This window comes from Polyergus mexicanus, unplaced genomic scaffold (assembly GCF_030449975.1).
Source record: "Polyergus mexicanus isolate NDT 795.1 unplaced genomic scaffold, iyPolMexi1.0 SCAF_20, whole genome shotgun sequence".
Taxonomy (NCBI): Eukaryota; Metazoa; Arthropoda; class Insecta; order Hymenoptera; family Formicidae; genus Polyergus; species Polyergus mexicanus.
The window spans coordinates 317,976-342,770 of NW_027223340.1; the positions used below are offsets into that span (position 1 = coordinate 317,976).

Here is a 24,795-nt window from a genome sequence, read left to right on the forward strand (position 1 = left end):
CTTGGAGAGAGAGAGAGAGAGAGAGAGAGAGAGAGAGAGAGAAGGCATATAGAGGCCGATGCTCTTCAAAGTGTTTACCAGATAGCGTTGACACCTTGATTGGCAGCGCAGAGTGCGTATCGCGTCGTGTCGAGAAGTAGAGTTGCACGATGACCATCGTTTATCTCATGTCGTCGTCACTGCCGTCATCGAGAGACACGAGGTCGGCCATCTACGGCGGGATCGCTTCTGGCGAGTCGATCCACGTTCTCCGTTCCGTGCTCGCGCGGATAACGCTAATTAGTGCGGCGGTAAATCGAGAAGATTTAAGCTCGTTCGTAATGTGTTACGCCCGCTGAGAAAGTTACGGATGCGCGAGCAAGTCGTTGCGGCAGTTACGCGATCCGCGGCGACTCTCATTTCGCCGAACGCGATTCCACCGAGTTATATAAATCCGCGCGTATAAATAAGCAATGTAATCGCCGTTTATTAAATTACAACGTACAACTCGAGCCGAGCGTTACCGTTACTCAGAGATCGCTGGATATCTGTAATTAGTAATTGGCCATTTAAACCCGCCGAACATCCCGAGACAGACGGAAAGATCGAGCGACTCGGCATGTACATTAATTTCTTACGCATGTAAATGATATTTATTGTCTCAATATATTTATGCAATATATTATATATATATATATATATATATATGTGTGTGTGTGTGTGTGTGTGTGTATTAATTGCTCGCAGCTAAGTAGCCCGTTAACGCTTGACGGCATATCGTGGGTAAGCTTCTTGCCGCTCGCGGACACAAAAGACCATTTCTTTCTTGCCCTTGGATGGACAAAGGGTTGCGGCCACGGCCCTTGCGTTTCACGCATGTTTTTTGATTTGTGTGCAACGAAGCGTGACGCGACGGTCCTCTTCGAATTACGAAACGTGTGCTCCCTCCGCAAATTTCAATCTTTCCGCGTGTACCGTACATAGGCACGCAAAGAACTGTCCTTTATTTCACCAGTTATAAATTGTAGATAGCGCGAGATGGATAAAGTGGGACATATCTCTATCAATACCGCATCAGTTATGGAAACTATCTTTTTGCGTCTATAATGCAGACATCGGAAAGCGCTATTAATAGTTTAAATAATAATATCTCATTTTTTTTATTTTTTTCATATTGCATAGATTTATTCTTCGTTGATACGGAATACGATCTTGTGCGACATCTTCCTCGAGAACGGCTGACAGCGGTTAACAGTATCCGGCCCCCATCCCGTGTGAATTATATACGAACAGAGCCGATTCTCTCTCTCATCTTCGCGACGCGCAGGTGGGTGTACACGAGCAAGCGAATCTTGCGCGAGCATTCACTTGCCGATTGCGCGTATATTTGTGTGCGTACATATATATATATATATATATATATATATATATATATATATATATATGGTATATATACGCATGCCAATAATCCGCCGGGTTCGCTTGACAGCCGTTGACAACGGACGACAGGGTGGTGGCCTAACGGCACTCGGTCCGCGAGCGTTCATCTTACTCAAGAAACATCTCGGACTGTGCGATCTCGTCCGTGGCGGGTGTGTAGGCGGGTTCAATTACCGTGGTCACCCGTTTGAACCCTGATCCTCCGGCTTCGATTGCGGACTCGCGATAACTCGAGTTAACACGCGAGATCGCACGTTTTCGTCATTTGTGCGAGCGCTCGTTCGCGACCCTTCTTTTTCACGGCGCACTTTTATATGCAGGGATGTATAATGACATTTACAGGGAGGGACGAGAGGACCCTCGCGCTTTTCACCTTCCTTTTTTCGCCGTACGTATAAGGAGTACCCCGCGAAACGGCTCGGAGGTTAACGACCTGGACGGAGAGGGGGAGACAGGAAGGAAGGAAGGCCACCGGCGAAAAAGTACCTCCGATTCCGCGTACAAACCTGCACTTGTTGCGCGCGATTATGCATGCATTAGGCGTATTCCGAGTACGCCCAGCTTTAGATTGCAATCAAGTAAAGATGGATTGCTTTACCTCTGTGCGAACGTGGACTCGCGATGCCACGGATACCGCATGACGAATACATGTTTTATATTATCTTTCTTATTTTTCGTTGACCAGAGAGAGAGAGAAATTGAGAGAGAAACGATCGATATAAATAATATAATATAATGAAACGTCAAATAGGTATACTTAAGCAAAAAGATCATGGACGGCATTAAAATTTTTTTCCGCAGAATACAGGTCAGTGTGCGTCTAGAACTCGGGGTTACTTACGCCAATGGCATCACGGTGACAAAAGTGATGAGGCACGTTAAGCTGAATATAATTCCTTTATTATCACTCGCGATACATTAACGTCGAGCGTGATCCCCACATTACGTAGGGTTTTTTGCCGATGGGGACAATGCAACCTCAAGTATTTGCAGTTTAACACCCACACTTGAAGCGTCTACGCCAATGGCGGTCAAGTCGAACGAGGGCCGAGGCGAGGAAGGACCGGTTCTCTCTCCGGTCGTGCGAGGTCCCTTCTACTATCCGTTGGACCCTGATCCGCGGAACCTCGCTCCGTGGCCCCCTGGGCCCCACGCTCTGCACCGACTCGTTCGCTCGATCCTCTCTCGGCCAAGCAAACTAACTTCGGGATCTCGGCAAGTTTGTTGCGAATAGGTATAACGAGTTGCTCGTTACCGCGCAACTCGTGAAATGTTCACTGAATTGGTTGTACGAAAAAATACTCTTATGCCTCTGATACCGCAATATGAAACTACTTTTGCTATGTTTTTTTTATTTTGTATTTAATAGCAGAAAAAAAAAATTGTATCGAAAAATATTTAATGCGATAACTCCGTAACAGAGCAAAGAAAAGAAATTGATTATTATAATTCTTTTTTTCTCAACAAACTATTTTTAAAAAACGAGGACGGAGATATGACAGACAAAGGAAAGAGTTCCACGTAAAAGAAATTATTAAATACACGATAATTATTTGTGAATACTTTAAAGCATGAAAAAAAAAAAAATGATGAAAAACGTAACGCGTCGTTAAATACCAAGTACATTGGTATAAAGAAAATTCCTTGGTCGAAGCAGCAGCGTGTCGCTGTAGAGGAATATCGGCGATCGATGCTTGACGCGATAAGAACTCTCCCAATAGCGTTTCCTGCGTGAGTTTATAAATGATTCCTCGCGATCGTCGACGTATCGCGTAATTCACTCCTCGGATAGAGCATGCCCGCGGCGACTCTCCTTCAACTACAGGGAGAATCGGCGGCTCTCTTTGATTGCCTCCGCCCGCCGTATACAAACGCGTCCGTTCTCCATAGGATATATCTCTCGTGCCCCTTTTTTTTCTCTCTCTCTCTCTCTAGACCGTACGACTCGACGCGATGGAGCGCGCAAGTGATTCGATAAACTCCCAGCCATACTTACGCAGCGGGACGATACCGATGTCATCCTCGATAACTCCTTCTTTCTCTATCTCTCTCTCTCTCCTTCTCGATAAGGAAGCAAAGATCTCCGAGAGGAGACCACGCAGCAGGCGACTCGACGTTTGCGAGGTCTTACTCTAAACACGTGTCTGGTCTTCGCGTGACTTGGCATTTTCTCCGGTCATCCGCAAGTCCCACCCCGACGAAACCGATCGATTTCTCAAGCGTACGCTGCGCTATTGTGTACCAATTAATAAGTCCGATCGTAATGTTGATTTGCCGCGAGACGAAAGAGCCGACGGACTTTTCTCCCCGATCCATACGCACCCTCTCGCGCGATACTTTAGATACAAGGCTATTAAAATTATTACGGCCCGGCCGGAAAGCGGATGCCGACAAGGTCAGCTCGCTCCGTGCTCCCATAGGAGGAAGACTCCTTTCCGCGTTAATTAATCAATTCCCCTCGTTTCTCGATTATACGCCAGGAGCGTTGCCAATGGCGTAACACGGCGTGTACGCGCTCGACGCATGTGCCCGGGGCATAATGATATTATTCCTACCACGATTTACCGCCTGATGCGGATAACTGACGACCAAGAACAGGTATTATGCGCGTTCCTCCTCCGAGAAGAGGCGAATCGATTTGCTCGCTCGTTAATAACCGCTCTGTCTCTTCGCGCGGTTTATCGCAAAACTTCTCTACTCTAACATTACGTATGTGTATTATTTTGGAATGCATAAACAGAGCTGCGGCTTTTGTAGCCTTAATAAGTAGGTAAATAGTCAATTTAATTTTATCCTTTTCATTCTGTTATAGTATTACTTTAAATTCTGTCGCGCTATAAAATTCTAAAAATTAGGAAAAGATAAAGAATAAATTCACGGTCAATCAATTTGAAGCAAGCGATCTTTTTACTACGACAGTTACTTGGAATGACATTTGGAATCCCTACGCATACGCGTGCGCGTACGTTTGCTCGTTTTAATATTGTATTTCGCCCGCGCCAGAAAGCCGCGCGAGGTTGCGCAAAGGCCAGGCGTTGTGCGCGAATGCGAGCCGAGGCTCGCAGGGGCCGTTACTCCAGGAAATCGCACGCGGTACCACGCATTTGCAACGCGCGAACCTTACGTTAACTGCGCGAGTAGCGTGTTTGCGCCGATTCTTTTCAGCGCGAGCCTCGCAGAGCGGATAAGACCGCGATGCAACCGTGGGAGGAACGAAGGGGAGGCCCGAGAGATTCTTTCCGCTTGAAAGTCTTTCACAAGCGACATTTTCGACCGATCTCTTCCGGATGCATCGCCGCTTGGCGACTCGTTGCGCGCGAAAGCCGTCGGGATTACTTAATCCTTTGGCTGCGTAAAACGCGGATTCGCGCCATCGAGTGACACGGCCATTCCTCGGATCGGGGGGAGATTAAAAACCGGTATAAGAAATACCGGTTTTCTACCGAAATGTTTTTTCGGTTTCGTATAATAATCTAAAAGAAACTGATCTTTCAGAAACGACAATTTTTTGTGAGATACGCATAAAGGAAATATTTTAATTTCATTGATGTCATGATGATGGAATAATATTAATCGAATTGATATAATTGTAGATTGATACGATAGTATTGTATATTACAATAATAATAATAATAATAATAATAAAATATAATGATTATATTTTTTTTATTCTATATAAATACTATCGCATTTCGGTGTTAAGTTATATGATCATATTCATTATTTATGTATATATTCTCGCGATTGCATAAATTTCTCGCGTCTGATGCATGTAATTATGTCGCAATATCTACATATCAAAAATCATATAATACAAACGAACCGAAAAAAGTGACGGATGTGGAGGTGATTCACATGGAACGGAACGTGGACGATAAGACAAGCGAATGCACAGGATCGCGAAATGTACCAGTATATTTAGATAACGTTCTTTTCTAGTTTATGATAATGCATTCCGCTTTTGCACGAGCACGAACGCGTATTTCTCCCTCCTTTTAACATACACTCGGCGGAAAACGTACATCAATGTCTTCTCTATGAAGCTCTATTTCCGTTGCCCGTATAACTGTAACGGAGCAGAAAAATATCGTCCGTATCCTATATGTCGTAATGAAATTTACAGAGATATACAAACGTTTACTTTAGATAGAGATCGGCGTATCGAATTAAGAATTCTTTCGTACTCCCTTTCGCTTATTCGCGCGATATGTAATTACGGCAGCTTCCCGTCGCTATTGCCCCCCATTAGCATAACAGAGTTCTGCAATTTGCGTCTGACGAAAGCCTACGCGATGAGCCGCGGAAAATACCGGCTGGTCGCGATCGCACCGAATCGAGTCCTTCGAAGTTATTGATTCCGTATTCACGAGCGGGGTCAACGATCTCGCCGTTTGAGAGTCGGTGAGATCGCGATTACCAGCGGCATGATTCGAGAAACGAATTAGAGAAATACAATGGATTGTATCTCGGTATCGATCGATCGAGGGTGTTCCTTCTTCTTCTCCTTTCGAACACCGGAGATATACGATCTCGCCCGTCTTCTGAAATATCTGTTAGAGGAGGGGGCATTGGAAAGAGAGAAATATGTAGATGGATTTTATTGTACATTGTGTATTATTCGTCCATTAATCGCTATAATCAACATCGTAAGATTAAATCGCATATTATAGAACGCATCGTTATTTTCTCAATTTTTTGCATTTTTCACCTGTAAAAATAACCGCGCGACTGCGATAAAATTCAAACGGATAAAAATTCGCGATCGAATCACATTCGATACCGATCACATTTTATACGGCAAACGTGGCGCGTGCATCTATACAAGTTTGCGAAATCAATTGATAGGATCGAAGACTCACAACAGTTGGATTTCGAGAGTCGTCGAGATCTTCGTCGACATCGATATTTATGATCACGGTGCACAGTATTTCACATTGTCTTCTATAAGGATAGCTTCCATGTAACGGTTTAATAGACTTTAATAGACTCGCATAATTACGTAATTAGGTGTACGTGCCGGAGATCGATCGATTCTCGCTGTCAATTTTTCGGTATTAATTATTTTGACCAAGATTATAAGAAACGTTTCGCGAAAGTGCACGTTAATCAGGCAGCATAATATAGGCTTGATGTTTTACGCGTAACGTCCATATCGTCCCTCTCGAGGAACATGAACTCTCGACCACTCTCGTGGGTCAAAGTGACGGAAATTATGGGTCTCCTCGCTTGGATACGAGGATGCACGAGATCCATCGTATTTCGTCAATTTATTTTTTTCTTGCGTTTCGCCTTTCTACTCCTTGCTTCTTCCCCCCCCTTTCGAGATCTTGGCATGTGGATGGAAAAAAAATATTTTTAGCGATCGCCTCATCATTTCGATAAAAGAATATTGATCCATTTTGCAATTATTAAGAATTATTAGTAATCATCAGAAAATTTCTATTATTTCATATAAGGATTTATATCGAAATTTGGAATAATTTTTTATATATAAACAAAATACTTGGCACGCATTTATACTATATATCCGCAATCTCGCAATCTCAAAAAATTTGCAGCAAGTAGGAAAGTTGTCTCGAAATTAAGAGATACTGAGAAAATTGTAAAGAGAGAATCCCACGGCACACTCTCACTCCATGTCGGCATTATTATCGCTAGAACATGAAATTTCCCGAGTTTTCCATCATGAGTTTTTCCAATGCGATCGCGAGATATAGCTTCTCCCTTCTATCTCCTGTCTGAATCGCATCGCACAAAATGGGCGAAAGCAATTTTCTTCGTCGACTTTCGGCCCATCAAACGTTGCATGTAAATCGACTATCGTTGACTCCTAGTCGGACAGACTAACGCATTTGGTTATGCTAATTCAAATCGACTGCCGAGAAGATTGCGGCGAAAGAGGGAATTGGATTCACCTCATTATCATAAAATGACGTGCTGCCGCAACGTGACGGATGGAAAGATCGATTGGCACGGACATGTCAAAGCTCATGATCAAGCTTACCGTTGCTTGTTTTTCCTCTCCCCTTTCCTCTCAAGCGAATGATGTTTCTCCGATTATCATGTTAGTTTTCTTAACGATTTTATAACCGACGGTATACCCTGTAGCAATATTTCATTAAATTAATTATGTTACATTAACGGAATGATTATAACGAGAAGTGTAATCGATCATTGCGCGATTACATCGAACGTTATCGGGTGCATCCGATATCCGCAATCTCTGTGAACGTGCATATTCACATTGACATTGAGCAGTAGGTTTGCAATAAACATCTATATATCAGCCGAGGTATCAAACAAAATAAATCATCCCCTGCAAGGAATTGTATCGTAATTATGCCGTCAATCGTGTCAATATATTACTAATATCAAGATATATAAGGAGAAAGGATGTTGTCTCATTTTTCATATACATTTGAATGAATATAGATTTCGATATCTGCATCGGCAGCAGTGTCAAGAAGATTATGATTTATTCGTAAAAAAATTTTAATATCGACACTCCAACTACTGAAGAGTCTCGTGGCGCTCCTTAGATAAGCTACCGATATGTCTCGCGCAGCTGGATCTATCCTCTCTGCTGCTATATAAATTGTGAATTAGTAACGAGAATTCTTTCGTTGTAATCGTTGGCACGTTGGCAAAAATAAATTACTGTATAGACATAGACCGATAATTATTAAGTATTAGAGTATCTATCGCGAAACCGGCAAGGGACATGAAAAGAGATCTACGTCAAGTCGAGTAAAGGAAAGAGAGACATCGCGAGTCAAGATGGGATATGATTTCTTTTGCGTTCTACGCCAATGCGGGCGTGTGCACCGCGCTTCTAAAGCCGCTCTTGCGAGAGGATACCGGCGAGAGAGATGCTCTTCATACAGCCTGTATTTTCAACACGATTCAGCCGGTACAGTGACGGCTACCGTTGGTAGACGCCGGGGAAAGGGAGGACCCACGCGTATGTACGCACGAGAGACACGAGGCCCACCGCCAACGCGTGCGTCCGCACTCTCTCTCCCCCACTCCGCGTAAAAGAGCCGGATCATAATTCTGTTGACCGATGGAAAAAGAATCGGCTCCGGATTTCCATGAGCGGCCCACGACAGATGCCCCGGCCCGAGTCGCTTCTGTCGTTCCGTCCTAGTTTACACCTTCCGTGTAAACGTGCTCTGCCCGTTCTCTTCTCCCCCTTCTCCTTCATCAAGCTTTCTTTATATATCCTCCAGCCTTCCACCTTCCATTCGCCGCCAGCCTCGCTCGCGCGTGCACAGGCCGCGTTGAATTTACCGCTTCGTGCGGCGTCGAGAAAACAGACGGGTCGGCGATAAGCCCCACGCACAGCGTCGTATGTCTCCCTTGCATTCTACGGAACGGTCAGCTAAGACCTTCTGCATTCTCCGTCGATTCCTTTTTCATTCCCCCAACGTGCCCCAGACGTCAGGAACGCGACCTACGCGGGTTGACCTTCATTGTTTCTTGCGCGGCTGTCGGCCGCAGCTTCTATTATTTGTATCCTGCGAGTCGCCTTGCGCTTCTTATTGAAAATTCTCTTTGCTTTCTCGATAGAATGATGTCATAATATTTAGAATAAATTACACTTTATATCCTAATAATATAGTAATAATATATAATAATAAAATTGTCATATTTACATAGTTTTTAAAATTAGTAATTAATTAAAAATATTTTTAATTGATGCAACAATCTTGAAATTCTCAGTCTCGAAAATAATAAAATAAATACGTACATTGAAATATGCGTCAAATAAGAAACGATGTTATTGTTTTCTTATATCTCGTTAATTAATGACTCGCGATGAGAAGTTGTCGCCGCGTACGGTTGCACGGCCACGCTGCACATTTGCATCGTCGAATCGCGTTAAAGGAGAGCCGACTCGATCTTTAAGAACCATCTTCTTCTTCGCGATACGCGATCGTTCCCCGGAATTACGTGTATATTCGAGTAAGCAGTCAACGAACTCGATGTGCGTTAATTACGTGACGCGATGCTCCCTCGCCCCACTGCGAATCATCTTCGTGAAATATCCGTGTACCTTCTTTTTCTATTCTTAGACGAAGGCCAGAAGAAACTTTTTCCCTCGATTTCGGCCACTCCCCGCGATTCGTGTTTCTTCTCACCGAGTCTCATCGAGATAAGCAGCGAACGTTGGCAAAGCGGAACATTGCCGAGCGTAATGCAACATACTTTCCTGTGCGCGCGTACTCAACAATCCAGAAACAACAAATAACGCTCTTTACGGATTAGCATAGTTGTCGAGTTTTGTTGGGCGAAAAAAGGATCTGTATTACGAGTTAAATATATTTCGTATATATTACGCGCGCATCTACTTTTCTAACAATGTGACAATCGGATGATAGAGCACGATCGTCCGTGCTGAAGCGAGATACGTATACGATAAAATTAAAAATGATTTTCTTCAACCTTATATCTTTAAAAAGCTAGTCGCTCTAATTTTACCCATTCGCCAATATCTTAAACATAATTACTTCAATGAAGAAATTAATAAGGCTCTCGAGTGAAAACACGAATTTTGTGAAATTTTCTTAATACGAGCCAAACGCAGGATGGGAGCACAAAATTTTTTTTTAATCTTATACCAAATATAAATAAATCTCAATTCGAGAAAAAAGATTACACTTTGATTACACGTAGTCTTTCCTGTAAGTTGCACTGTGCTATGCAAGCGAAGACCATTGCTAATCTTTAAAAAGAACACTCTACGCTCTCCTTGCTAATAACGCTCGTGAGACCTTTGATCTCGCGCATATCTTGTTGCGAAAAATTAAAGGAATTATTTGAGTGAAAATCTTCTCTTTTTTTTCCGTCTTTACGGCGTGCTCGCGCGGGAAATGAACAAATCACCGCGATGATGTTCAGCGATTAAGAGGCGTGATTGAGGGGCATGCGGGACTTTAATACGCGCGAAAGTCGCGCCCGCTTCTATCCAACTTTTATGCACGTAACGTGAGAGCGCGGCGCGTTGGCATGCATCTTACGCCATCCCGTTTTTTCCTCTTTCGTTCTTTTCGCTTACTATAAATTGCTCGGCGAATGCGCGTGCGAATGCGCTGCACGACCGCGGAAAACAGGCGGGTATGATGCGTAAAGTGCGTCAGTGAATGGGCACATGTTGTACACGATGTTTCTAGCTATTCATGACGCGCATCGTCAATCGAGACAGTTCGCATACGCGTAGATCGAGGATGCGATTCTTGTGCAATTTGCAACGTCATTTTTATCTTTTTTTTTTCCCCCCCTTCAATCCACAGACATTTACGGAATCACCAAAATCGTCGAGTCGTTCCTTCGCTACATTGTTGCAATTTACGGTAATAATGATCCGCGCGGCGTATTCCCGTTGGCAGTCGATGTCGAGATCGAAATTATACGCTACGCTGGTGTTGCGTGCTCGAAAAGAATAATACCCGAGTCGCAGCATCGGCAGCAATCGATAACTCGTGCGAGACGTAAAAGAGAGAAGATTCGAGACGTGGGCGTACATGGTTATTAGAACTTAGTGTACTTCCTTGTTCCGACGAAGCAGTGATCGAATCATGTTGCGTCCCATTGCGCGGAAGTCTCTTCTTTTCTTTCTCTATCACGACTCATTTGCAATGAAATCCAGTATGACGAGAATGGCATACTAGCCTACGATACGAATGGGAGAGAAAAAGTATTCGCAGACTCATTGATTCAAGAATAATGAAATGATGATTAGTTGAAAAACCGATTTCTCTAACCAGATTGTCACACGTTATAAGGCGAGTATTGCGCTTCGCTGACTATTTTGTCAAGTATGATTTATAAAATTACAAGGATTATGGACTACAGTTTATTGTGCCTGATTGTAGGTACGATCAGTGCGCTATAGTTGATAAATCTGTTACTTGCACGCTATATTGTATTTAGAGCAATTGTAATTTTGACATTTGCCGAAATGGCCGTTTATTAGACACTACTCGTCAGATACGTAAACGAGTAACGATTATTCGTACATGTATGTGTATGGTGTATACTTTCGCTTATTATTGTATAAAATCACTCAAATATTTTACATTTACGCCCACATATCGATGCGCGGGCGTTCTAACGTCGTATATCGTACGAGACGCGTGCCTCGAATACGCGTTGCGTGCGGACTATCTTACAATTAGGAGTCATCAGCGGGCAAAGTCGGAAACGTAGGTCGCGTAGATAAAAATCGACAATGCCTGGTGCGTTGAGGGCGGTCAATTCCAAGACGTTTCACCGCACGTAAGATTGCAAAATTTCACTCTCCGCGAAACGACGTTCTCGGTTTTGCGTGAGAACGCCATTCTGGCCGCTCGCGTTTTATTCCGCCTTTTTTTCGTGACGCGTAGAATGTATTATAGAAAAATGACGGAAATGTATTCCTTAATCATGAAACGGCGCAACGAGAACTCTTCCTTGTCTTGGAAGTGGAAGTAACTGTACAACAACGGACAATACACGTACGGGACGAATATTGATTCGAAAATTTGTTCTCGCGATCTTTTTTTGCGTTGACAAATAGCATTTCTTCTTGTGTATCTCGGGTAAGAGAGAGTTTCGCATTTTTCGACAATTAATATCGATCACCCGTATTGTTTAATTTTAATTTCAAAACACGCTATTAGATTCGTTGTTTTGGCAAGATACAGCCGCGGTCGTCTTGGGGAGAAATATATATTATATACTCGTTTTAAAATTCAAATGAATCAACGTGTGCTCGTCGTAATTTATGAGTAATCCAGGATGTTTTAAATTAATCGCAGAGCTGATAAAAACCTGTTGGGCGAAAAGTTAAGCGAACGTTCATACATGGCGATATCTTCCGCACTGAAGATGCGCGATCGTTTATTTTACTTTTTAGCATTCGTATCCCTCTGTTAAAAGCTGTCATCATTCACGCGCTCTGGAGACCCCTGACTCGGAAATAGCATTCCATCTATCAGTTTCATCAATCGTGCTAAGTGCACCTCTATTAACACGACTCATTATTTCTCTGTCGTTTGAAAGTTAACTGCGCGTATACGTGTCTCTAAACTCGTCCAAAGGTTAAATAAGCAACCGTAAGACGTTTACCTCGGATTTTATCTTGTAACCGACACACCTACCATCCAGTCTTACAAGCTCGCATCTACTACCAGATAATGTAATTCGTCCCGCGAACAAAGTGAGATTAGTATAATGCGGCATCTTTTAAACTGTTAATAAAATATCCGCAACAACATAAATCGTGTATTAATGCGATGTCAAAAAAAATTCAACATTACAATCGATTGTTTCTATGAGATTTATAATAGATGCAGAAATATATATCTACCGTACACTAATCATATTAAAATATATTTGCATTATATAAATAAATGTAAAAGCAATTTATATGTTTACAATATTGAAATATTTTTAAATTCACTAATGCTATATACTGGAATAAATTTTGCATTTATGAAAGCAGAATCGATGCGCATAACATTATGATTTAATGAAATAAAGAAGATGCTGCGACCGATTACGTTATACTTGCGCGTATAATCGCTTAATCCATTTTACGTAACTATCTAATCGGGAGATTTTATCTCATAAAAACGTCCAAGCTCAACGGTTTTAATTTTCTGCTCACTTAGGTGTATCCCGGATGGCGGGGACGTCGGTTACACGATGACGGAGCTGCAACCGTCGCCGTCAGGATATCGTGTCCAGGATGAGGCCCCAGGCTCACCTTCCTGTCCCCCGGGATCGTACAAGTCTTACGCGAGCCACGGCCATGGTAGCGAGGCTGCCAATTTCAAGAGTGCCGCATCGTATTCCGAGGAAGGCTATGGCCTTAAGCAGAGTCCACCTCGACCGGTGGCTCTCAACGAATACTATCGTCGCAGAAACGACGGACGAAGGTCCAGTATGGAGGGGAACGATCACGAGGGTGGCAAGAAGGCTGCCGCGATTGCCGGTTACAACGACAGTCACAAGAAGAATACTTCGGGCTATAAGAACGACAGCGGGTACGAGCTGTAAGAACATGCTGCGATTACATGCGTGGTTTTTCTTTTTTTTTTTTTTTTGTCGTCTGCTCATGCAGCGCCGAGATCTATGCCTAGTCTTTTTCTCGTCTGCCTGTTTTCTTCCATGTAAATTATCGCAAATAAAGAGATCCGTCAATTGTGAAAGAAATTATTTATAAATTCAGATCGCGAATTCTGCGATATCTAATAAGATTATCTACGATACATGCGATTGTCGACCGTTACAAACATACCGATGTACAATATTTAACCGGAAGGAAATGTCTGTTTTTCCGACGTAAACGGTATAACTGTCGAGAGGATAAAACGGCGGGACGCAATGTCGGAGGAATACCTCGATTACCGCACGAATTACGCTGAATCCGTTGACTGTATCATAAATTATGCAGTCCGCGCACACATCCTGGTAATAAAGTGGTTCAATGACATTGCGCGTAAAAGCATCGCGGTCGAGAGTGTGGCATATCACGAGTGATTCATTGGGTGGGGCGCTAATAAACAGACGATTCGACGTCCATGCGTAATTATTTCCACATATGAGGGAATGTAACGCGACGTTTTCACATAACTGTCTGTTCTGTTAGATACAGCGAGAGCCTTGGATTCGACAGCTTCACGCTGCCCCTTAATGAGAGAGACGAAGCCTCGCCACCGCCGACGCCACCAGTTAGGGATGCCTCCAGTCTCAAGGGCGTGTGTTACGGCCCGGGACACGAGAAATATCCGTCGTGGCCGAGCGCACCTGAGCGACATCCCGACGAGGATATCCACAGCTCGGGACACAGCGGCTCTCATCGTTCCAAGTCCTGGACCGACCACACTAACTATCCGAAGGAGAAGCCAGCTCAGTACACCAGACCGCACACGAAGAGACCCAATCCCGCAGCGTTCACGCAGCAGGTAACTTATAAAACCTTCTTTGTTTTTCGTAAAACGATCGTTACGTTGTATCGTTTGCGCAGCTTAAACGTAAACCGCGCATTCATGCACGGTTTAATGCGGTGACTTACTATATTAATTGGATACATAAAAGATATCACGCACGCGTACAATACACATGCAATTTCATATATATACATACACACACGGGTAGCGTAATAATGTGGCAGAATGGTCAAATGGTAAATAAGATATTCTTATTATAGACCTCTCTTAGCAATCAAGTTACACTTGCAAAATATTTTTAGCTTCTTCTGCTACTCACGCGATTTGCATCAGCTCGATTCCTCTGCAGACTTGCTTCCTAGTATAAACAAAATTCGCTGTGTCAGGCGTTCTTGATTGTCTTACCGGTTGCAAAATCAAATCTCGTTTACACGACGCCGAAGTACCTCAGTAGCATAAACAAGTCACGAGGCAACAGAGCTTCTTATCGGAGTATTTTTCTTATACTTTCGAACGAATTGCATAGTTTTACGTCGACACCGTCCACGCGTTTAACAATTAAAGCAACTGATCCGTGTTAAGAATCGAGATTATCGCGGGACGAGACCTTAATATACGTATTGCGCTGTGTCCTAAAACAGCGTAGGCAATTAATCTCCCACACCCGCACCCTCCTTTCTCTCGGTGACATAATCGCCATCGTGCTACTGGCTTTCTCAAAAGTAGGCCGTGGTATTTTATTGGTCCGACCCGCATCGTGCGCCATAAATTCCTGTACTTACCAGTGACTTGGTGTCAAGAGAGAAAAAGAGAGTGGACCAAAAGAAAAGAAGAAAAAAAAAACAGAGGAGCTAAAATTACTTTTCGTTCCCCCTTCTCTTCACCGACCATAAAATTTTATTAATCTGGTGCAGTTCCTAATTTAGAACACACGCATTTAGCTCTCTTCGTGCCAATGTATATTTTAAGATTGACATTTTTCATTTTTTTTTTTTTTCGCGCGAGAGCGAATGACGTCGCGAGTCATAGAATACTTTGGCTACTTTGGCTAATTGTTATTTATATAGCAGGCAAATGTATGGCCATTTAATGTATGAATATTTTTCTAATGCATTTATATTTTTCAACACTCATGAACATTTATATAAAATATTTTTTTTGTTGGTATTGCGTCCTACTATTTTAACTTTACTTATATATTGTGAAAGTAAACTCCGAAATAAAAGATACTTTCTAAGTACATTTATGATTTTCTATTACGCTGCAAAAATTGAATATCGCAGTTGAAGACGGTAATGGAGCGTTGCGAGAAGATCCCAGCTGAGACTTACGAGTCACGCAACAGAAGCAACGTCGAGGAAGAAGCAATGTCGAGATTGTGGCCGCGTGTAGATCGGGAAGGTAAAGCTTTGGGAGATGCGGAATACGTAGTTCCATCACCGCCGGAACGGGAACAGCAGCCTCAGACTTTGAATCATGCTGAGCTGGAAGCCTATGTAAGAAGCTATCAGGATCCTCAGGTGTCCCAGGTAAGAATATAACCGAATAAATATCCCGAGAAACGTAACAAAATGCTTAGAGAGACCGCAAATATTTAATTATTTTCATTCTCCATTAGGCGGATCTCTACCGCGAAACAACCTTAACGCAAGCAGGTCTCGAGGAATATACGAGAGTACAGCATTCTCAACAAGCCAGTTACGCACAATCCGAAGGATATCACAGTTATGTGTCCAGCGTGGATTCTACGACAAACACGCCGTTCCTCGACAGGTGAGATTGTATTTATACATCATCTCATTAACATCAAACATCACGTAATCTTATCTTTGTAATAAGAGATTGCTCCCCTTATCAGATTGAGAAGAGACAGCGAGGCAGTAGCGCAAAGGCCCGCGGCGTCCTGGGAAGACACCTCTCGAGAAGGAAGAGATAGCGTAGTGACTACGTCCAGTGGTAGCGCTTCTAGTAGCGAGACTTTAAAATGGCATGGCTCGATGTCGGACGTTAGCGTGTCGAGCGGTATGCCTCCTCGACAAGGGACATCGGATCGATGGCATCATGGATCCATGTCAGATGTTAGCAGTGTAAACGGAGGAATTTTAACTCAAAAACCGAACAATGTTTGTCACGAGAAATGGCAGAGTTCTATGAGCGATGTCAGTACGTCCGGAATGGGTTCGAAAGGAAGATACAGCCTCGACAAATGGCAAACTTCGATGAACGATCGAAACAAACAGGGGCAAGGTAGACCTAGCTTGCCAGCTGTGATTGGCCATTGCACCACGACGTCCGCATCGATCAACGATATATGTCAGACATCGTCGGTTCGAGAGAGCAAGTGGCAAGAATCTAATATCGACGACGATTCGAATGAAAGATCGCAAGCGAAGCAGTGGGACGATTCAAGCAGACTTGAGAGCGACGAATATGCTCCGCAAAGTCCTACGCTCCAACAAGTTGGAACTGCGAGCCCGCGCCATGGCTCCGAAAACTGGAACGTTATACATGGATCGATGTCCGACGTGAGTCAAACTAATGGAATTCAATGTAGTAAGCAATTAATCGCTCACAGTGCGAGAGTGCAAACTCCACAGCGGCATCATTCAGAAAGCGTGCTGTATTTAGATCGTGAACGCAATCAACGGAAACTTTATCCTGTCGGTACGACACAGCCGCAAGAATCTACGCAACAATCTTCAAGGTATATATAATAATTAAACTTTTTATAGTTATATTATTTTTTTTCTATAATATAATCGCAAATTGTAACTATAATTATATCCGCAACATTTTTCTGTTTTTCAGAATGACCTTAAGTTCACCGCCACAATCGCAACTTTCGGTAGCCGAGCGTATCAATGAATTGGAAAAACAACAGCAGCAACAAATGCGTTACACTTACTTAGATCCAGAGAAACGTCACAGAGTATCCGATCCTACCTTAAAAGCAATCCAAAAGAAAGCACTGTGGTCCTTCTACGAGAGACATCAAGCGTCTTGGCGATCGGAACCTCAGTTAACTCAGGGTCCTGCGCCAGCTCCTCAGAGTCCACAGAGTCCTCCGCCGCAGCCTCCTCCTCGACCGAAACTATCTTCGTCCCGAAGAGCCAGTTCAGCGTCAGATTATGCCAGTGGTACGTGGAGGGAAAACGTTAACAGAGGTCAGAGTCAAGGGAACGGCGATTTACCGACTCCTAAGCATCAGCACAGCAACAGTTGCAGCAGTCTCTCTACAGATTTATTAGGTCCTGTGATAGTCGGTCCGGCTATATCGATAGACGACTGGGTGCCTGAGAGGCCGCCTAAAAAGGCACACCTGAGGAACGCTTATAACGAACGCATGCCTAGTCCCGATTTGCCGCCGCCATCGCCGCCAACGATCACGGAGAGCGAGGTTCACGATTGCGACGATCCATTGCCGCCTCCACCGCCTGAGCTCAGCGACGATTCTTTCACGGAGGGTCAACGTAAATCTAACAACAGCATTCACCATCAGACGGAGGAAACAGCAAAGATCAGTCGTGAAAGGTCATGCGAGCGACACAAGTCGGAAAGACATTCCATGAAAAGATCGAAGCATAACGGCAAGAGAGATCATGATAAGTCTAATGGCAAATCCGCGCCGAATTCGACGAAAACAAGTGTGCAAGAACAGGAACAACGTCATCAATTCGTTAGATCTTCCATGGGATTGAAGCACGTGGATTCGGAAATGGTGTTGGAGAACGGAGTGTCGGCTGGCTTCGCCACGCATAGAATGGTAGCTACAGGACGTTCCAGTTTGAGATATCCTTCTACTCAGAAGCTTATGGTAAACGGAAGGATAGCGCCCGCAAGAAGAATATCCGAAGAAAGGCCTTTCTCAGCCAGACCTGCTGCGGCGCAATTGCCTGATCTCATATCGCAGAGATACAGCGATTCTGGGAATCAGAGACCCGCGCCGCAAGTTCCAGTGGAGCCGAGAATCATTAGGCAAGAATCGATGCGAATCGATGGAACGCGCGTCGGCACGTCTGCTTTATTGAGAAACGATGCTGACCAGAGATTAGAATCTTCTTCGGGTCAGAGACCGCAACCTCAAGTGCCTAAGAACGCGGATAAGAATGTTACCGCGAGTTCATCATCGAGACCGAATTATCCGTCAACGACGGAGGCTGCGAAGAGCCCGTCCATGAAGTACACGAAGAGCGCAAATCATAGCTTTTCCATTGGCAATTCGGTTAAAACGGGGTACGAGGCCAGCTCGAAGCTGTTCCCCTCGGAATCAAATCCGCAGAAGTATCACGAACCGCCGAAATACGTTCCTAACCATCATCAGCGTTCTAGCGACACGACGCAAAGAACTACTCATTCTTACTACGCATTACCGCCCAAATATATTGATGTATCGAGGCAGAAATCTCAGCCTCAATGCCCGACGGAAAGATACAGCACGGGTTCTTCTAATTCTCCGCCACCGCCTTTAGCACCACGGCAGAATACGCCCGGCAGAAAGTCCTTGCCGCCTCCACCAAGACCAGCTCCTCATCAACGGTGAGTTTGATTGCATAATATTTGTTTTACATTTACTCGATATTTTATATTAATCATCTTTATTATTTATCCATTATGATTAATTACTGCTATAATATTGTATATAACGGCGAATCGTTATATATTGTATAATTAATATTGTAACAATTATTTTTCATAATCGATAAATAATACGTATATGTTGTTATTTAAATTTTTCGAGGATGACGATCGTTTAATAATATTATTATCATTACCTTTTGCCATCAAAACTTGTTAGTGTTTGGAGACACGAGTCCGCGAATCTTTCCATATCGCTCATTCTGCCATTATCAATTATTATAGGTCTTGAGCAGGCTAAAGCGTTTGTTGCTGAAATGGCATCGCGTAATTTAAGATACGAGGCACATACGGTCTTATAATCGCAACATAATTCAATGGTAAATAGCCGCCTCCATTGCCGAGTACACAACATTGTCATTAGCCGATGCGCCGACAATGTCTCTCGTGCAGCGTGCTCATCCCGCGTTTGATTAATCGAGAATTAGAGATAATCTGTAAATACATGTTTAATCTTTTATCGCGTAGGCGATACGGCTCGCCAAGAGATCGATCGATCGATAGATGGTCCGGGAATCCGAAACGCCGCGTGAAACGATCTCGAAAATCCTTGGAGCATCTCTTACGCGTATCAATCAACGACAATCGAGCACAATTTAAAATTGTTCGTACCGCCAACATAATTTCTAACTCGTTGGTTAATTTCGCTTCCTTGACATAGATAGGTTCCATATAATTTTTCGTAATTACCGTTTCTTTCGAACGAGAACAAAAAGTATAATTGACAGAACGATACGTTGGAATGTATTATCCGAAAGCTCGATACAAACATGTATGTACAGCTGTGTGTGTACAGTTCACGCAAAAAAATATTTTTCGTCGTCCAAATTATAATCCAACCAGTTTATAAACATCATTCGTCAAGTTGCTCGCGCTCCGTATTTTATTCGAAGCATAATAAATCCTGATGTAGAATATTTATAACCGTAAACGCCAATTGTAACGTGAATTATGTCATTAGAAAACTTGATAGCTACATCCACGTGGCCATAAAATATGGCTGTAAAATGGTCTATCGTCAATATGGAAATCAAAGCGAGAGAGATAACGAGATACTGAACGAAAGAGACGCTGTTTTTGTTAGCGCTCCACCGGTGTCGCAAACTCGTAAATCTCTAAGGATCGCAGCATCAACCACTGTATAGCGATTTCGGATAATCCACGTCGTTAATTATTTTTTCCATCATTTGTTCAATCCAATCGCATATATTATCATAAGATTATCATTGCAGATCTAGCGGTACTTATACTAAGATTGATTTATGAAGTGATTTACATGTGACTTTTCCTCAATAACGCGGCTTTTAAATGACACGGAGACGCGTTACAAGCAATTCTCTCGAGATCTCCCGAGGCATAAAATTTATTGTCGAATTATTATATATTTGTCGGAGGTTCTTTGAAACTTTTTAATAAGTTATATAAAATATCGCTTTATAAAAATTCGACGCTTGGTAAAAAGACTAGGTTTTTTTTTTCTTCATAAAATGGCTGAATTTATGAAAAACCTACAATATACACATCATTTTATGCAGAATCAGTATGCTGATGATGGCGTCGAGCAATCGGCATCTCATGAAAGAGAGTATTGTAATACTCTCATATATGGAAGGTAAGGTCGCGAACCATATATGCTCTCGCGAGAATATGTATAATATGTAATGTAGGAGTTACGCTCGTTGAACGCGATCGGTGTATGCGAGAATACGTTATTAAATTCGAGCGCGACGTTCTCGAAGGCGTTCTCGAAAGGCGAGAAGTCGGGCAAGGACGATTTCGCGCGACGTGAATAATCGTATGAAAAGCGGAACAAGACGGTCGGTGAGCCGAACGGAGGAGCGATGATAATAGTGAAGCGCGGCTCTGTGACCCGGCACCTCTTTATTCATCGATCCATGATTTTTCGGGCCACGGAGTACGCGAGAACTATCGAGTAGGAGAGCGAGAGAATCGTACTTCGAAACGCGAGAACAGAAAGATGCCATAAATGAAGGAACGACGATCCAACGATCCATCGATAATAATTGCACGTCGGACTAAAGAGAATTTTGCCAGTTAAGTTTTCTAGTTGGGATAAAGGATGTAGGCTCGATCTCACGGGGCGATAACGCTTTTCACCTTTCTTTTGTTTCCTTCTCGCTCTGATTGAATGACTATCTGGCCTCATGCAACGCACGAGCGATCGACCAACTACCCGATACGCACACTTTGGCGAAGATGTTCCGAACTCACGATACGGTTCGACGAACGAACATTTGACTTGCGTGCGACCTTCGACAGGAAGGAGAGACTACGTAGGCAAAAGAGTATCGGAACCTTTGCAGACCTTTCTCTCTCTTTCTTTCTTTCTTTCTTTCTTTCTGTTCTCGCTGCGCTAGATATTCAAGAGCGCGACGGTTTAACCTTTCGAATAAACCAACCTATGAGGCAGAAATGTCAGAAAAAAGGTTACCGTGTGCCACTACGGGCGTGTTGGCCTGTTCTTTGGTGCTTGATTATGTTCTTGACGACGCCAACGATGATAAGATGCGGCGCCATAGAATAATGCCCGGCGATAAATTAATAACGAATTTTGACAGTGATCTCATATTTATTCCGACATCTAAACAACGTAATTCTTCTGAAATATTTTCATTAATTGCGCAGATATTTTATACTTTGCCACGTAATGTGAACGACACTCGGTGGAGATAAGGATGACGTTCGGTACGTATCGTTTACATCAGTTATTCTTGTCTCATCTCGTCGACACCTTCCATTCTTCTAGATCTCTGAATGATACCGCAAGTGAAACTATCACTCGCCAAGAAAAGAGCATATCGTGTATCTTGTTAGCTTGACTCGAGTGACTTTCTTTGCTTTAATTAAATATGTCTCAAGAACTAAGATCGACCTCTTGTGAAAAAAAATCTAAGACCGAGTATCGATGAGACATCGCGCGATACGTTTTTATAGATTGCTTTTATCTGCAATCGACAAATATTTTCCTAGGTGGGGCCGCAAAAATATACGTTGAGCATTATGTAAGGCATCGCTTCTTGAATATGGAGAAAGAATAAGAAAGCAAAACAGTAAAAACTTTATATCGTACAACGTTTACCAGCATAATTGCTAAACGATAAATTATTTTATTCTATTTACAAACATAAAAATAATAAAACTTGATTTTTATAAAGAGCCTGTTGCATGGTCTTACCTTACAGCAGTTGAAATTTATTATTATTAAATAATAATAAAATTAGATGGGATTTAAAAGAGAACGAGAGAAATTAATGTTATCAATGTTCGTCGTGTTGCGCTGATTTAAGACCAATAACTTAATTCCTATTAAACAGAAATAAATGGTAACGTCATCACTTGTTCTTTATTAAAGGTAAGAGAGACACGGATGCATTAAAAACGAAACATTTTACGCCATGTGGTGTTTCCCTTCATACGCGGTGAGACTCGTTTGGTAGCTAGCTTAGGGAACTGGGTCAATCGTATGCAATCGTGGCTAATTCTAAGCACGTTTAGCAGAAATAGTGGCGATACCAGCGTCCATAGTCATTAATAAGATAATTAAAATTCGAAGTGAAAGTAGTTTTTTATGAAATTTCCAAATATTTGAATATACGATTTATAAATCCACGTACAAGTAATTCGGTATCAAAAAATGCACTGCAAAACAAAATGGTCGTGCACAAACACAATCTCGTTATACATCATACTATAGTATTATGCAATTTTCGGAAAACTTTTTTAATTGCGATATGAAATATTTTTATGAAAATAGTGAAACATTTATAGGCAATATTTATTCTCGTGTATCTCACAAGACAATGGAATTCCGTAACTTGCAACGAAAACAAATCTTTTTTTCGCATGTATTTCAGAAATAAATAACTATATTATAGACACAGATGCAGAATAATACAAGTTGCGCTTACTTGAATATTGTACGCACATCATATTAATGTAGAATCACTCTATATTTTAATTATTTTATTTACTCAATAATCTTGTTCAATTTATAAATTTTCAATTATAAAAAGTTTTACTGATTTTAACTAAAACGGCTTCGTGTCTTACTTTGTCTCTCTCATAGAAATACAACAGATTGCAGTAAGCTACTTGGTTACGTTAAATCAATTCGCGAGTAACATGCAAATTAATATATGTCTATCTTATATACAAATTCCACCGTTATTTTATTTATTCGAACAAATATCATTACGTTCTCGACTTTAGCGAGTTGCTAAGCACGTCGCCCTGTTTGCGACTGATTATTCTCTATCGAGGAAACAGCCGCACCAAGGAAGCACAAGCGCACAAGCGACGAAGTGACAGCAAACGACAAACGAAACGGTCAGGAAAACAATAGCCAGCCACTCGAGACCGGACGACACCGGACACGAAGTCACGGGACCGTCTCGAAGAACGGTATCTTCCCGACGAGAGTCTGCCGTACAAAATGATTAACGCAAATTGTTCGGTAGTTTTGGAGAAACTTTTGCAGTAAGAGCTGTTTCATCTACTACGCATGGCTACAAAAATGTTTTTTTAATTGATTACAGTGAGAAGAGCTTTAATTAAACATACACATAAAATCTTAATTAAATCTCATTTAGAGTTAACTATTCTTAATTACAATGTAAATACAATATAATGTAATGAAAATATGACAGCTTATACGAACACATATATGAGTTTCATGTAAGCACAATGATACGAACATTTTTAAACTTCAAAAACCACTCTTACTATACTGATGAACAATATTTTAAATAACTTATAGAATGTATTTATTATATCAAATCTAAGAAATAAAAATGACGGAAATTTTGTACGAATTGATTATAAGATAAAGTTATCAAAAAATGGAACCGATGAAGCTCAATCTGTATTAAAGTGTTCTTAAATTATTAATCGAGAAATATATGTATTAGGATGAGCGTTAAGGTGCAGCGCGACAATTTAAATTCTGTTAAAAGCCATCGAATTTTGATCATATGTTTTTTTTACGTCCTTCTCAGTAATTAGAACATCGTATTATTGCGATCTAGAAAACGATGCAACGTTATTGTATAAACATGCATAATTCTTGTAAGAGTGGTTACGCGATTTTTCCACATCAAGATTATTTTATCAACAATATTTCGTTTATTAAATCGAAACTCTCTTCGATCAATTAAGAGCGCTCGACAAGCCGGTAGGTCGACCAGTTCGCTGTCATGGAAGCTAACAGATGGCCTGGTCGCCCCGTCTTCTGGCAATATGCACATTCCAGCTTCCTTTCTGCTTTAATCGGATTAGAGAATTTATTCATACTCTCGAATTAACATGGAGGTTGCGCAACGATATATTTCAATAAAAATCAGAAGTAATAATATTGTTTTTTATCTGCTCTTCTCTACGTGGATAAGTCAAGATTAATAATACATAAGGAGAAACACCAAGAACTGAAATGGATTTAATAAATTAATGCCAAGAAATAATAACAATTGAAATAATAATTGAACTGTGTAATCGAATGCATAAAATTAAAACTATTTTATTCCCATTTTCATATCTAGAAGATCTCTGAATTGGATTAGTGTATTATGCTTGATTATTGCGTCTTGGTCACGACTCGACGAACGGAATTTCCATCGTGAAGCGGACGCACGCGTAATGTCGACTGTCGGCCACATGTGAGACAAATCTGTAGTGACTTTATTATTACGGCGAGTGGTCTCTGAACATAACATGAGCAACAGGCGCGGTGACAGAGGAAGATGCTCGTATATGCTCGCTCGTGCGTGCTTCTGGAGCTCTGCTCGTCGAC

The 24,795-nt window shown here is 42.2% G+C and overlaps 1 protein-coding gene across 3 annotated transcripts in view; it reads left to right on the plus strand.

Annotated features, from left to right (window-relative positions):
* Positions 1-24,795, plus strand: part of Shrm (shroom) — a 126,291-nt gene that overhangs the window by 67,768 nt on the left and 33,728 nt on the right. For 2 of the 3 annotated variants that reach the window (XM_070311726.1, XM_070311728.1), the window contains exons 2-7: positions 13,074-13,457; positions 14,054-14,369; positions 15,638-15,883; positions 15,973-16,127; positions 16,213-17,058; positions 17,163-18,890. In XM_070311726.1, the coding sequence (XP_070167827.1) occupies positions 13,074-13,457; positions 14,054-14,369; positions 15,638-15,883; positions 15,973-16,127; positions 16,213-17,058; positions 17,163-18,890 (3,675 nt within the window). The remainder of the gene's footprint in view (positions 1-13,073; positions 13,458-14,053; positions 14,370-15,637; positions 15,884-15,972; positions 16,128-16,212; positions 17,059-17,162; positions 18,891-24,795) is intronic. The other variant, XM_070311727.1, reaches the window with a different exon arrangement.